General features: G+C 40.3%; 1 protein-coding gene across 2 annotated transcripts in view; it reads right to left on the bottom strand.

Annotated features, from left to right (window-relative positions):
* Positions 1–15,434, bottom strand: part of ZCCHC17 (zinc finger CCHC-type containing 17) — a 40,944-nt gene that overhangs the window by 2,796 nt on the left and 22,714 nt on the right. For both annotated transcript variants that reach the window (XM_017678216.3, XM_017678217.3), the window contains 3 exons: positions 15,198–15,289; positions 8,847–8,947; positions 6,949–7,094 (listed from right to left, as the gene is read on the bottom strand). In XM_017678216.3, coding sequence (XP_017533705.1) covers positions 6,949–7,094; positions 8,847–8,947; positions 15,198–15,289 — 339 coding nt within the window. The remainder of the gene's footprint in view (positions 1–6,948; positions 7,095–8,846; positions 8,948–15,197; positions 15,290–15,434) is intronic.

The raw sequence follows: 15,434 nt of genomic DNA, 5'->3' as shown, positions 1-15,434 counted from the left end.
GGGCAAGTCATCTTACCTCCCATGGCCTAGTCTCCTTAAAGGTAAGAACACCTGTGCCACACATCTGTGGAGAAGATTTAATGAGACTACCTGTGGCTCAAGAAGTTGAAAGCCACTTGCCCCAGATCACATAGGCAGAGGTGGGATCTGCAGGGAGACCACACAATAGCACATCTCATGAGTTTTCCTCTGTAGACATGACCCCTCTTCCTGTGTAGGTGTGGTATCCAGAACAACAATTTTGGAATGAGATAGATTAAGCTCAAATTACAACTGCCACTTAATAGCTATGACTTGCAACAGGAGATTCAATTTTTTGAACCTCAATTTTCTTTTGAGTAAATTGCAAATAATAAATGTCTACATGAAAGGATGCTATGAGGGTTAAAGAAGATAAGTACCAACTATAGTGCCTGATCATAGTAGGCATTCAGTGGTAGCTAGAAAAGCATTATTCTCTCATTTCAGAGAACTTCCAGAATTTCTCACAGTTTGGCCAAGTATCTACACGGATATGTCAAAGTTTTGAGAGAAGATTAAACCAAAATTGTTCTTGACATCTCCAATGGAATAGGGGGAGGGGAACAAAGCTTCCCAGGCCACATTACTAAGCTGAAGGAACCATGGCCAAGAGCCAGCAGACTGGCAGTTTAGCTATGGCGCTGCACCTTCCTTCCATGGAAGCCCATCGCAAGGTGTATGGAGGCTGGGGGGCCTCACGAGGTTTTGCCTCTGAGGAAGGGCAAGCCAGTGGAGGGCCTGGCACCAAGTTCCTCCAAGTCCAGCCCAACCGGGATGAATAAGGAACGAGAGTAGTAACACTTGCTTATATCCAAATATCACTTGAGTTTATCAAGATTTCTGTGCCCCGATATTAATATATTCCCATTTAACAGATAAGAAAACTGTAACTCAGAGAAATGAAATGAATCGACAAGAACGGTGTACTTTCTAACTCAGAGAGTCTGGCATTATTTCCACTTTCCTCTCTCTCAAAGATGCTGGACCAAGAGGAGGAAAGAGAAAAATCACTAGAGAACTTGGCACACTGTAGTGTGGACTCTAGCTAGCAGGGAGGACTCAGGGAGGTGCTTTTCTAGACAACAACCTGGATGCAAAGGCTCTTTTGCAAAATGAACAATGAAAGTCTAGTTAGTCCTCCAGCAGGTGCTGTCAATCACTTCAGAAGTCCTAGCTGAAGATCATGTTGCAGACCATGCCATCCCTCTCGACATTTCACTCTTAGTGAAAGCTGAAGACCTCATATTCTCTGTAGCCCCCCATGATCTGGTTTCCTCTAACTTCCACTCTTCTCACTTACTACACTCCAGCTGTACTGGTCTCCTTACTGTTCCTTAGAAATGCCAAGCTCATTCCCAACAGCTGGCTATTGCACTTGCTGAAATACTCCCTCTCCATTTACCTGAGGAACTTGCTTCCTTACTTCCCTCAAATATCCACTCAAATGACACTTTAGGAAAGGCCTGCCCGTAACACCTTATCTAAAATAGTAAGTCTCCTATTCGCCCAACACCATTCCAGTACTCCCCATCTCTCATAACCAAATTAATTTTTCTCCATTGCACTAATCACTACTTGACATATTGTGCTTGTTTACAAAATACAAATTAATATTTTACTGTGACCCCCATTAGAATGTAAGTGCCATGAAGATAGGGATGTCACCTGTTTTGTTCACTGTTGTGCTTGCAGTGACCAGAACAGAGCTTGACACTCTGAAGCTCTTTTAATGATGAAGCTGAAGTACTGTGTATGGGCAGGGATGGGTGAAAGATGATGCTGGGAAGCTGAAAAGATTGTGAGCAGTCTTAAAGAACTCAGCCTGTATTCCATAGAAGGGCTCACTGAAGGCTTCTGAGCAGACTATAGTGGATGACTCTCTGTGCTCTATCAGAGCAGACCCAGGACTGGCAAGCTCTCTCTCAGACAGGCGCCAGAAGTTCTCTGGACAATAGGCCAGAGCCAGCACGGCAGCCAAGGAATGATATTCTTATTTCTGTTCTTCTATATAAAGTACAGCACAGAGTAATTATAGTAGCCACATCAAAAGAAAAAAATTATATTCCAGATCAAATATAGCTAAACTTCACTATAATCAGTGGGCAGCCTGATCCCTGAGGCACGTGCTGCCTGGAAATAAAGCTCCGATTCAGAAAGACCCGTGATGGCATAGTAGGGGGAAGAAGCCAGCAGAGCACAGGCCACAGGTTCATGGGGAGACCATCCAGGGCTTCATAGCAAGACCTCTACTCCTATTTTCCCAACACTTTATATCCAATTTCTGTTTTCAACACAGAGCCTCCTCTTTTTTTCTAATTACACCCAACAAAAATAACTTATAATTTGGACACACTGGGACAAAAATTGTCATGGTATTGAATAGCATAGAGAACTAAATCAATGCACACTAGATTTTTGGACAAGAGCATGCACTCAAAACAGTATGTATTTGGTAAAAAGATGTGGGGCCTCAGGGCCAGGAAGGTCTCTTACTGCTGGAGCTGTTCCCTTCATTATTACCCACCAGCAGCAGTAGGAGTTAGTCCCTATTCTCTCCCAACTGAGGGCAGGTCTTACTGCGTGAAGGAAACCTGAGGAGCTACAGACAGCAGACACTATGGAATCTATCTAGTCAAAGGTAGCTAGCATTTGCCTATTATGTGCCAGGCATTATTTGGAACAGGTGACATTTTTTCTTTATCCTGAGCCATTTTCTGGTTCCCCAACATGCCCAGCACCTTCCCCTGTCATAGAAGCTTTATATTAGACATTCTCCTCTACCAGACTGCAAAAAGAAGTGGGACAATGAGACAGTCTAGTGAGGAAGCTGGGATGAAAATCCGATAGTCTGTTTCTGTCTTTCCAGTTCCTGTTCTGCACGGCCCAACCAAACCTCACACTTCATTTGCGGTCACTGGATTTCTAAGAGATCCAGTGACCCCTTGGATTCAGTGTCTAAACTTTGCCACCAGATAACCTTGGGCACTTATCTTTCTCCTTAGGCTATTAGCTGCTTGAGTGTCAGTGCTGTATAACTTTTATTTCATGTGATTTGCCTATCACATATGCCTCCCACACACTAGGCATTCTTGCTACCTACTGACCTATTCACAACAGGGATGGCTGAAGGCATTTCCCTTCAGATGAACTCAGTTGCATGTTTGGTGCCCAGAACGAATCAGTGCTGGAACAGGAATCCAAACCTGCCACTCTCCCACCTTCCAAAACATCCATCTAAGGTCGAAGTGTGTACTGGTAAGGAAAGCCAACCTCCTCTTGGGATCAAAGATTTAGAGGATGAAAGGGAATAAGCAAGAGGCCTGGAACTTTGATTTATGGTTATGAACACAATGAGATCAATAAATAACATTGTATGGCTGCTAAGGGTAGCTGGCAAGGGAGTCAAAACTGGCAAAAAAGTGACCCTGTGAGTCCTGGTAAGTCAAGCACCCAACACAATGCACAGTAGACGTGAAGCATTCAATACATATTTGTCGAGTAAATAATTGAATAGTTAAATGAATTAATGGTTGAAGTGTAGTATATAGAAAAGAATATTGGGTCAGTAATCTGAAGACCTGGGTTCTTATTTCAGCACTACTTCTTATAGGTGTGTGACTTTAGTTGAGATGATTTCTCTTAATCTCCATTTCCTACTGTGTAAAAGGGTAGAACAATAATACCTACTTTGGCTACTACACAGGATTGTATCAGGATAAAAAAAAATATGAAGATACTACATAAACTGAAAGGCACTAAACAAATATAAGGCATAAAAGATAATGAAGGAATTACCAGTGAAGTGAAAAGATACTGATGCTAGATGGTAGCTTGGTAGAAACAGGGCATCAAAGAAAAAGTTCTAACAGTTTCAACTCCTTAGAGCACTTTTTAATCAAAGAGGACTCATGAGTTAGAAGTTCATATACACAAAGGTACTTTAAGACACAGTAAGGCATGATGGTTATTATTGCCATTGTTCCCAGACCATTCTTCTACTAAGTGAAGAGCAATGGAGGGTAGGATAAAGGGTTGACCTAGCTTGTCATAAAGAACCTCATCCCTAGCAGGTCCTTAATAATTGTTTTGGTAAAATGAAATGCATATTTTAAAGCAGTATTGTATTAAATAATGCAACTACAACTTAACCAAAGATCCACAGAAGTGAGATATCTACAGAACTGCTTTAGGAAGCCAAACAAATAAAATTTACTCTCTCCCAAAAAGGTTGAAAGAGAAAGAAAAATCCTTACAACACATAAATAGAATTGTAGCTAAAAACTTAGCTCTACTAAAGAAGTAAAATGACTTATTTGCAGACATCTTATATCTAAACATTTCACAAAAACAACTGTTAGAATAAATGAATTAGGCAAAGTTGCAATATACAAAACCAACACACAAGAATAAGCGGTATGTCCATACATTAACAATACATACAATGAGCAATCTGAAAAGGAAATTAAGAGAACAGCTCCATTTATAACAGCATTTAAAAGAATAAAATACTTAGGAATAAACCTAACCAAGGAGGCAAAAAGACTTATACAATGAAAACTACAAAACATTGCTGAAAGAAATTAAATATGACACAAATAAATGGAAAAACATCTGTGTTCATGGACTGGGAGATTTAATATGGTTAAGATGTCAACACATACAAAATAATCTACAGATTTCCTATAACCCTATCAAAACCCCAATGACACTTTTTGCAGAAAGAGAAAAATCCATCCTCAAATTCATATGGAATCTCAAGGGACCCCAAATAACCAAAATCACCTTGAAAAAGAATAACAAAGTTGGGTGACAGACATTTCCTGATTTCAAAGCTTAAGTACAAAGTTACAGTAATCAAAACAGTGTGGTACTAGCATAAAGACAGACATCCAGACCAATGGAATAGAATAGAAAGAAAAAAAACATCACATATATGGTCAAATTATTTTCAACAATGCCAAGCCGTTTGGTGGGGAAAGGATAGTCTTTCAACAAATGGTGCTGGAAAAACTGGATATCCACATGCAAAGAAAAAAGAATTACAGATGTGGATAAAAAGATATGAACACTTAATTTGGGGATTATTAGCATATAAATGGTATTAAAACCACAGGAAAGGATGAAATAACAGAGGAAAGGGTAGTTAGAGAATAGATGGGAGTAATAAGATGGCCTCAGGGCACTCCAACTTTCAGAGTTAAGGCAGAGGGCCAGAGAATCACAATCATGAAGAGAACCAAGCAGTGAGGTGCTTTTTAAAAAAAGGCAGATGCCCAGACCCAGGCCCTGATGATTGGAACTAACAGGCGGAAGGTAAATACGTATTGTGAAAATCTCCCTAGGTTAGTTCAATAGTCTGAATATGAGTGAGAGATGGGAGGGGATGAAATGCACAGTGACCAGGGCGGAGGGAGAAAGTTATAGGATTGAGATACTTCAAAGGTACCACCAACCAGACTTGGTGACTGACAAGATGTGGGATGGAAAGGAGAAGAAAATAAATGATACACTGGCTTCTTTCTTGGGACTGGCAGGTTTTGCTGTTATCAAAACAAGTAATACAAGACAGAAGGATAGAAACAAGGGTTTTGGTTGTTGTTTTTGTAGTGGTCATGGGAGTGGTGTGGGTGCGTGTGTAGGGAGGGGAGCTGAAGAGAGAATGACAGTGACGACAGCCCACATTAATTAAGCACCTACTTGTCAGTGCTTGCCATCTATTTTTGGGAGTTGTACATCCCTTTACTTGTCATCAGAGATCACAACGATCCCACTTTGAAAGTTAAGGAACTGAAGTTAGAGAGCCCAAAGATACATAGCAGGTAAATAGCAAGGTCTGATGGACTCCAAGACAAAGTGTGAGGTATCTGTGAGAAAACAGTGAGGCATGTGGAAGTCATCAAGGCAGTTCAAGTCTTAGGAGGGATGTGATCACCCAGGAAAAGAACATACAGATCAACAAATTATTATTCATATACTCAGCTTGGTCTTACAATGGTACAATGGGCCTTTTTCCTCACCTATAAAATGAAGATAATACTTAATTTATAGATAATGCCCACCAAGGGCAAGGACCTTTTTGTATTCCTGTTTGCAATTCCTGGAATAAAATGATCACTCAACTCAAAAAAGGTCTGAAGTTCTGAAAGAAACAGAACAAATAAAAAAAAAACACCCCTCAAAAAACTTAATAACCAAAAATGAGTAGAAAAATAACTACCTAATATGAGAACAACTATTTCTTGACAAAACTATATAGCACAGTTTTTCATTTCCTGTGTAGCAGGCTACAAATGCAGTTTTTATTCCTGCACCACAATAATACCTGTTTTATGAATTGTTCTGCTATATGGAGTAGAAAGGGGACAGAATTCAGTGAAACAGGCATTCTGATCCACTGCTGGGTGCAAATAAGTACCTTCTGGAAAGATAATTTAATAAAATGTATCAAGAGCCTTAAAGTCCTAACTCAGTAATCTTACTTAAGAATGTATCCAAAGAAAGCAGTAAGATATTTAAATTGGAAATAATCAAAAATATCCAACAATTGAAAAATTATTAAATAAACCTTCAGACAGCCATAGGGTGGGTAGAATGTCATATATTGCTCTTACATCAATTTTTTGAAGGACACTCAAGGACTAGAAAATGCTTTTGATTGATATAAAAAAACAGGATATAAACTATACCTGGGATGGCCATAGTTTTTCATATTTAACTGTATATGTAGCTACATATACATATTTTTTATTACCTAGAAAAAAGATTGGAATATATTAAAAATACTATAAGGGTCTCTCTGGGTGGAAAGATTACAGGAGATCCTAATATTTTTTATGTTTTTCAGTATTCCTAAAATTTCTGCAAGAAGTACACTTCATTTTAAAACTCAAAAAAATTACAACAACCAGAGTAAAAGACAGTACCCACCTTCTTTCTTTTTCTGGAAGAATTCCTTGTGGGGTCAGGCTTCTCAAGCTCTGCTGACTTTGCCTCTTCCTTCTCTTCTTCTTCATCAGGTATCAGAGAGTATCTGGTACCCCCGGGTTGCATGAAACAATCCTTTGCAAAGTGGCCTGCAGAAGAGAGGGAGGAGAGGTAGAAAAGGTAGGAAGGGGAGCAGCAGTCTCTCTCTCTTTGCAGGCAGATCTTCCCCAGAGGCTCCTGACAGGGCCCAGCTGGTTCAGGTTTACGGAGTTCATTCAGAGCAGCTGTTCCATTCAGAGCAGATTTTCTGTCACCTCAAGAGGGCACTGCTCACTCAACCTGAGCCACACTAGCGGCTGGTCCTAGAGCTGTGGGAAACAATGGTGTTGCTTTGGAAACGGCAGAGGATTTGAGAATGTAGGTGCTGCCCTTCATTAGCGATAGGGCTTAGCAATTTTTAGAGATCTATTTGGAACTTATTCCTGGCAGCAAAAGATTGCTCCACAGAGCAGAATGCTCAGCAGAGGGAGCCAAGTGGCAGCCAAGCCCTAAAGGAAGACAGCTCTTAGGCAGCTGGCAGGAAAGCAGCACTCACCTCCAAGCTAAGGCCCAGAGGAACAGTCATCTAGGGGCACTCAACATTTGGACTGTCAGGTCTGGCAAGGGCCTTAGAGACAAACAAACCCAACACTGCATTTGCAGAGGGTATGAAGGTCCAGAGTGGAAAAGTAGCTCCAAGTCACAGAGAGAGAAGCAGAGCTAAAACTTATCACAGGTCTCATACCACCCTGTCCTCTGCTCTTTCTGCTGCACCCAAACCAACCACCTTTGGCCTGGCCCTTGCTACCTGGACCAAATTCCATTTCTCATTCTTCTCTGCGCCATGCAATACCTGGAGGACACAAGTTGAAGTTAAAGGGTCCCACCTGTCCTGAGCCTACAGAGCTATCAAAGGGCCTTTTAACAGATGCTACAGAGCTGGTTTTGTCTGAGTGTGTAGATCCTGTCTCAGGCACAAGAGGATTTGATGAGATCATCAAAAAGCTACATGTAAACTACTTTGCAACTCTGAGTCCAAAAGCTGGATGGTGCCTGGAAGGGAAATAGAACACAGAGTTTCCCAAATATCTGGAATGTGCCCAAAATGCCAAAGGAGGTCTCTTTCTCAATTTTACTTTTCCCTTCCTCTTTCTACATTAATGATAAATAGGGGCTTAAACCGGGCACAAATCGGCTACCAGTAGATATACAAAAATCAAGAGAGCAGAATAGATGGAAGGCTAGGGAGAAGGGGTGACAAATTGAGGTCACTCTGAAAATGAGAAGTTGGCAACACCTTTCATTATAGCTCCAACAAGGGAAATCAGGCTGAAAGAGTTCTTTAATATTTGAGTAAGACTAGAGGAAACCTGAGGAAACAAAGCTAAAAGGAAGGGACTAGCCTGTGTTCTTTATTACTAAAAGGATATTGTATTCAGAACCCTGAAGTAAGAGATTTGTCTTGGATCCTTAAGGAATATATTTCCAAGTTGCTTGATTTTTGCAACAGAATAATAATAGTCCTTACAGATAAAAAATTTAGTGTTAATCATAATCCGACACTCTATGCTCCCGGCATAGTACATGGGGGCCTTGCCCAGGCAGGGCTTCAGCTGCAGAGTGGGGAGGGGAGTGGGGATAGTACAGCATCTGGCATGGCCAGCATTCAGAAGAGGTAACAGGAAAAGCCTCAAGCCATGAACTCTAATGTGAGTCTAGTAGGAATAACAGCATGAGCAGGCGAGACCACCACTTGACTAGAAAACGGTGAATTAATAAACTCACACTAGGCTGTCTCCCTCACCCAGTAAAGGGTCTGTCCACAAGGAGAGAAAGACTGAAGCGGCAGAGATTTACCTTACCTTTACAGCCACACTTCTTGCAGGTAGTGTTAAGGACAGCCTCGAGGGTGATCTTCTGCCCAGTGTAATCCTGGAAGGACCGCCTTCGCCTCTCTTCTTGCCTGTAACAAAAAGGATACTGACTGTTGGCCCTCTTAAGAGATGTGGCCAGAGATGTCACAGGTAATGCTGTATGTTGCCTTTTTGTTTTGTTTTTGGCAGGTAAAAGGGAGACCGAAGGACATGAGGAGACAGGTGATGAAAGAAATAACATGAAATTGACAATTGTTTCATTCAGGACAAGGCTCTGAAGTAATAATTATGAATGGGACTCAACTTCATCTCACCAATGCACTGAGGATGAAGATATAATTACTCACCCACAAAGGCCCCTACAACCTTTACAAAGTCACTCCTGGGTTTAAAAGACCTTCTGAGATTTCCTAGAAAATGAAGTCCAAATTCCTTACCTTTCATAATTTGTCTCTAATCTACTTTTCCATTTTCCGGCTCTTCTTTACTTGTACAATATGCTCCAGCCAAACCAAACCATTTTTCCTTCTCCAAATGGTTCACTGCTTTTGCTCAGGCAGTTCCCTCTCTCTGAAATGCTGTGCTCCTGTCTTTACTCCCACCTTACCACCTCTACACCTAAACATTTTAAAGATCTGCTTAGTTACCACTTGTTTCTATTAAGTCTTCTTCCCTAAGCCACTCAGCCAGAATTAATCTCTTTCCCATAGCACTTTTTAAATTTTCTAACCTTTTCCTAAAATTTTGATATCATTAATACACACCACATGAGCAATACTGTGGTTAGTAGATTCCCCCCATGATCAAGTCCCCACCACATATCCCAGTATAGTCACTGTCCATCAGCATAGTAAGATGCTATAGACTCACTACTTATCTTCTCTGGGCTATACTGTCTTCCCTGTGCAAAATTCTTAGCTTTTAACCAAAGTATAACATACATGCAGAAAGGTGTTCATAAAGAAACAGAACATTTCCAGCACCTCAGAAGCCCTTCTAGTCACCATGCCTCCCCCAAAGGTAAATACTATTCTCATTTCTAACAGCACAGATCAGTCGTAATTATTTTTGTGAATCATATAAGTGGAATCATAGAGTATGGACCCTTCTGTGTCTGGCTTCTTGTGCTTGTTTGTGAGATTCATCCATATTGTAGTGTGTGGTTGTGAATTTTCATACCCACTCTCTGCAGGGTATTATTTCACTGAGCATAATACCCTCTAGCTCCATCCATGTTGTTGCAATGTTTATTTTGCTGTTGATGGGTATCTTGAGTAATTTCTATTATGAACAGTGCTTCTGTGAACTTTCCAGCACAGGTCTTTCAATGAACACATATGTAAACATTTCTGTTGGGAAACACCTACTTCCAGGTAGGGGTAGAACTGGCGGGTTGTTGGGCATCAGCTGGAGTAGACACTGCCAGACAGTTTTTCAAGTGTGTTTACCAGTTATACTCCTTCCAGCAGAGCCTAGACACCCCGGTTGTCATAGCTCTTACCTTTTACCTTTACTGTAACACATAGTACCTGTACAGAGTAGGTACTCAGGAAATATTTGAAAGGCATCACTTTCCATCACTCTCACTTTCAAACTCAAACTGTATCCTATCCACACATCACTTTATTACATGATATATTGATATTTCTTCTCTAGAGCATGAACCCTTTCTATAATACCTTATTGTGTTTATTTCTCCCATACTTTAGACCATGGTTTCTTGAAATTCTTTGCTCTTCACCCAGAATATCATAATTTTTTACCTGAACTTTTTTTTTTATTAAGGTATCATTGCTATACAATCTTATGAAAGTTTCACATGAGCAACACTGTGGTTTCAGCATTCACCCATATTATCAAGTCCCCCCCACCCCTCATTGCAATCACTGTTCATCAGCGTAGTAAGATGCTATAGTCACTACTTGTCTTCTCCGTGCTAACTGCCTTCCTTGTGACCCACCTACACTATGTGTGCTAATCATAGTGCCTCTTAATCCCCTTCACCCTCCCTCCCCACCCACCCTCCCCAACCCCTTCCCTTTGGTAATCACTAGTCCCTTCTTACAGTCTGTGAGTCTGCTGCTGTTTTCTTCCTTCATTTTTGCTTGTTCTTGTACTCCACAGATGAGGGAAATCATTTGGTACTTGTCTTTCTCCACCTGGCTTATTTCACTGAGCATAATACCCTCCAGCTTCATCCATGCTGCTGCAAATGTTTTACCTGAACTTCTTAACTTTGAACTCTTACTTCATCTAAGATTTTCCAACAATTCACCATGTCTCTATAAAGTCCAGCAAAAACAGAAATGTTCTATCAAACAAGCCACATTTGCCAGATAAATGCAGGAATAACAACATCAAAAAAGTAGAACAAAGTTACCCACGTCACATATTTTAGCCAACAGTTTCATGGACTGTGCAGGATCAAGAGAGAAAATGGGCAGGACAAAGGTATTCCATATTCTGTCCCATTCATTCTTCAATATTGGCTCAAATACTGCAACTTCTACAAAATGCTCCCTGCACCACAAGCAGAGTTACTCTTTGGTGCTTTCACAGCGTTTTACTCTCTGATCATTTTATTTTGTTAGCTTTGTTTACATTTGCCTTTCCCTCTGTTCCAGGAGCAGGACTTCAAAGGTAAAGTCTGTGTCTTGCTCTTCCCTGTATCCGAGCAGGCAGTACACCATCTAGCACAGAAAGCAATGGTGGAAAAGTTCTATAAATTTGTGTCTGTACTGTTGACTATGTCTGTGGCATGGAGCACTTAAAATATGGTTAGTGTGATTGAGGAACTGGATTTTAAATTTTATTTAATTTTTAAATTTACATTTAAATAGCTATATGTAACTGGTGGCTACTCAGTTAGACAGTACAGATGAGCATGATTTAAATTTTGAAAATGTCTGCTCAAATCCCTAGCTTTTGCCCTAGAACAGTCTTACTCAAAGGATAGGGAGCCAACTGACTGGTCCGGGTCATGGAAGAGAGTCCTTTCAAAGAGTGAAGCTTGAGTAACAAAGCCCAGATGAGGGAGGTGGGGAGGGAAATGGGGAGTTACTTATCAATGGGCATAAAGCTTCAGTTCAGCAAAATAAGTTCTAGAGCTCTACTGTACAAAAGTTTCCCTATAGTATAATAACAATACTCTACAGTACACCTAAACATTTGTTAAGAGGGTAAATTTCCTCTTAAGTGTTCTCACCACCATAAAATAAAAATTTTTTAAAAACCAGGGCAGGATCCTAGGAACATAACTTGAGCAAGTCACAAACTGCATGACTTTCAGATGTCCTTATCTGCAGAAGTGAGTTTCAAGTGGCCCTGAGACAATTTAAGCAAACCCTCATTACGATCAATTCCAACAGTCTGTGGATTCTAATATACTACATGCCAAATCACATCTTCGACGTAACACTCAATTCAACAAATGTGTCACTCACCACCTCTTCCTTTCTATGTTCAAAGCCATCATGCTAGTTTAGGCTTCACTACATTTCACCTAAATTGTAATAATCCCCTCACTGGTCTCCCTGCCTCCAATTTTCCTCCTCCAATCCATCCAGCTCACTCAGTTGGACTAATCTTTCTTTTTTCAGTTCAACTAATAAGTGGCAAGCACCTGTGCTAGCACTAGTGCTAAGAGTAAATGTATTAAAATGATAGAACATGGTTCTTTTCCTCAGGGAGGTTAGATCTAGCAGAGGAGGGAGACATATAAACAGATAATTACAGTATGGTGAATCATAAATGCTCTTTTTAAAGACTATAATATGCTGGCCAAACCTACTTGGAAATTGCCTTTAGCCCCTTTCTATTTGTAAATTTATTTATTAGATGGCCTCTTTAACAGTTTGGGGTAGAGAGGATGAAATGTAAGATAGCTAGATTTTAGTGGAAAATGAAAGGTAGTAACAAACCGTGTGTGGCTAGAGACTGCATGAAGATACTGAGCATAACAGGACTAGACCAGAGAACTGGGTACCTGCAAAGATTAATCTGATCAGGAGCCTCTCCCACTCAAAGGCTTTAAAAATTCATATATATTCTTTGATTGACATTCAAAGCTCTCCACAATCTGACCCCAACATATCTTTTAAGCCTAACATTCTAGTATATGACCACACCCTAGTCTTTTCTTAAACAAGATCCCTGAATGCCTTGTGCTTTCTCACCTCATGCCTTTCCTCAAACTATTTCTTCTGCCTGGAATACCATTCCTTCCCCTGCTGCCTGACAAAATCTTATCCATTCTTGAAGACCTAGCAAAAATGCCACCTCTTCTCTCACCATCAGGGCCTGAAATCAGCTCTTCCTTTTCAAGTGATTCCTACACGCCTTTCTTTAAACCACTCTCTTAGCATTTATTGTATGTTGTCCTATATTAATGTTATTTGCATAATTATCTCATTACACTAGGCAGTAAGATCCTTAAGCAGAAACTTTGGTATTGCCACCGTACTTCATACAGAACATGAACCCAGTTTGTTGAGTGAGTGAACCAACTCAACAACTGCTACACATGGGAGATAAGAAAGGTAATACATGAAAAAAAAAAAAAAGGTAAGACATGGCCCATGCTCCTGTGGATCTCACGGATATTGTTTGAAAAGAAAAGGTGTGATAACCTCAGAGAGAGGAAAAACAAAAAACAGAGACATTTTAAAACAAAACTGTAAGTATCTCTACTATGTATTGAGTTTCTACTATTGACTAGATAAGAAACTAAGCTAGGCTCTTTACAAACAGGATTGTATTTAAATTAATCCGTCATTTCTGAGACGTAGGTGTCACTACCTACCTCCATTTCATAGTGAAGAAGCTGAGGTTCAGAAAAGCTAAGTAATCTGCTCAAGGTCATATACTAATCCGCAGCAGCACTAGCCCTCCTTCTGATTCAAGTCTAACTCTAAAACCTATCATCATCCCACTATACCATGCTTCTTCCCCTGAAGGCAGCTCTAGACAAAGTTTATAACAAAAATTACTGTTTAGCTACTTGGTTATTACTAGAAATAGCCTATACACAGAGGCATGTACAGCACAAAGCCAGGGAGCCCTTTCCCTTTCTTAGAGAAAGAAAGATAGCTCTTTACCTTACTTGTTTTATATTTTACCCTTTAAAGGATGGTTTTGGGCAATTCCACCGCTTTTTAATGAATCTGTAGAGCATAGGATTCTTTGGAGCAGAAGCAATTTATTACAATGTAATCAGTAAATGCCAGATTTTAACATTTTTGAGCTCTGAGTTATAAAATATTTCTTTGTGACTAGAAAGTGTTTCATCAATACTTAGCTCCTATAAACATGTCAATATTTACAGACTAAACTACAGAAAATGGACAAACTCTCTAAGACACATGCAACAGCTAGAAGCATCATGTGGTGAAAAAGCACTAGCTTTAATGTCAGGGAGACCTAGATTCAAGTCCCTGACCCACTATAATTTGCTACATAACCACAGGCAAGTTACTCATCACCAAGCATCAAGCTAGAAACTAGAAATATAAAGTAAAATACAAACACCCACTTTGGAAGTTGTTATGAGAATTAGATTGACAAAGGTACATTAACTGCCTGGCACATGCACATGGGAGCACCTGACTAGCATGAGATAAACAACGGTATATTTTATCATCAAAAGCAACAAGTAATGTCATGGTTAACCTCAAGATAAATGTATGATTTTGGTTGGCTTTCTGAAACACTGGTAACAGTTCATAAACCCCCAAGACTCCTTCAAGGGTGCTTAGAGATCTAGGAACCCCTGGTAAGAAATCAATAGCTTATATTCAAGACTTTGAGATAGACAGCAAATGCCCTGTATCACCGGACATTATCCTACGAGGCATAAAGTATTTCATCCCTAAATGAAAGGTCAGGAGAGCCAATGAAAGTAAGGTGTTGTGTTCAGAACACAATATATCCCAACACACAGGAGTCTAAGCCCCACTGTTGCTTCTAGATTACCCTGTCCTCCCACATGGTCTCTACTTTTTTTCAGCCCTAGTGCTCGGAGAGAAGCAAGTAACAGGTACTTCATGCATGCTTGGTAGCTAACTGGTTAAAATGCAGATGGAAAATACAGGGAAGGAAACAAAATCGTTGATAGAGGACATCTATGCTAGGGGTTTGCATGTCAGCATTTCATCTTAGAACTCTACCCGGTAAAGTGTGACCTACATTTTGTACCTCTGAAAATCAAAGATTACAAAGATTACATAACTCAGCAATATCACCATCTATAAATGGTAGGGTTCCCAGGTCGGACTGATTCCCTACAGCATTCTGTGGTTTGATAGGCGGAAGGATTTTAGCCTTTCTAAGTCTTGTACCTACTCAATGATAACGTTGTTGGGGTCGAGGTCTTTCCCAGTTCCTTGGTTGACAACTTTCATGGAGAGGGATACTTTTATCCTATCATTTTTCATCTGAAAAAGACAAAAGCAAAATCACCAAAAGCTCAGAGACATCACTTAGACTGCTGGTCTGTAATTATCTGACTCAGAATGGAAGCTTTTGTCATCCTAACGAATATTAACCTTCTCTAAAGGCCGAGGCCCCATGCTAGGGACA

This window comes from Manis javanica, chromosome 4 (assembly GCF_040802235.1).
Source record: "Manis javanica isolate MJ-LG chromosome 4, MJ_LKY, whole genome shotgun sequence".
In the NCBI taxonomy this organism is placed as follows: domain Eukaryota; kingdom Metazoa; phylum Chordata; class Mammalia; order Pholidota; family Manidae; genus Manis; species Manis javanica.
Note: the sequence above shows the minus strand (reverse complement) of the source record. Positions and strands in the feature narration are given on the sequence as shown.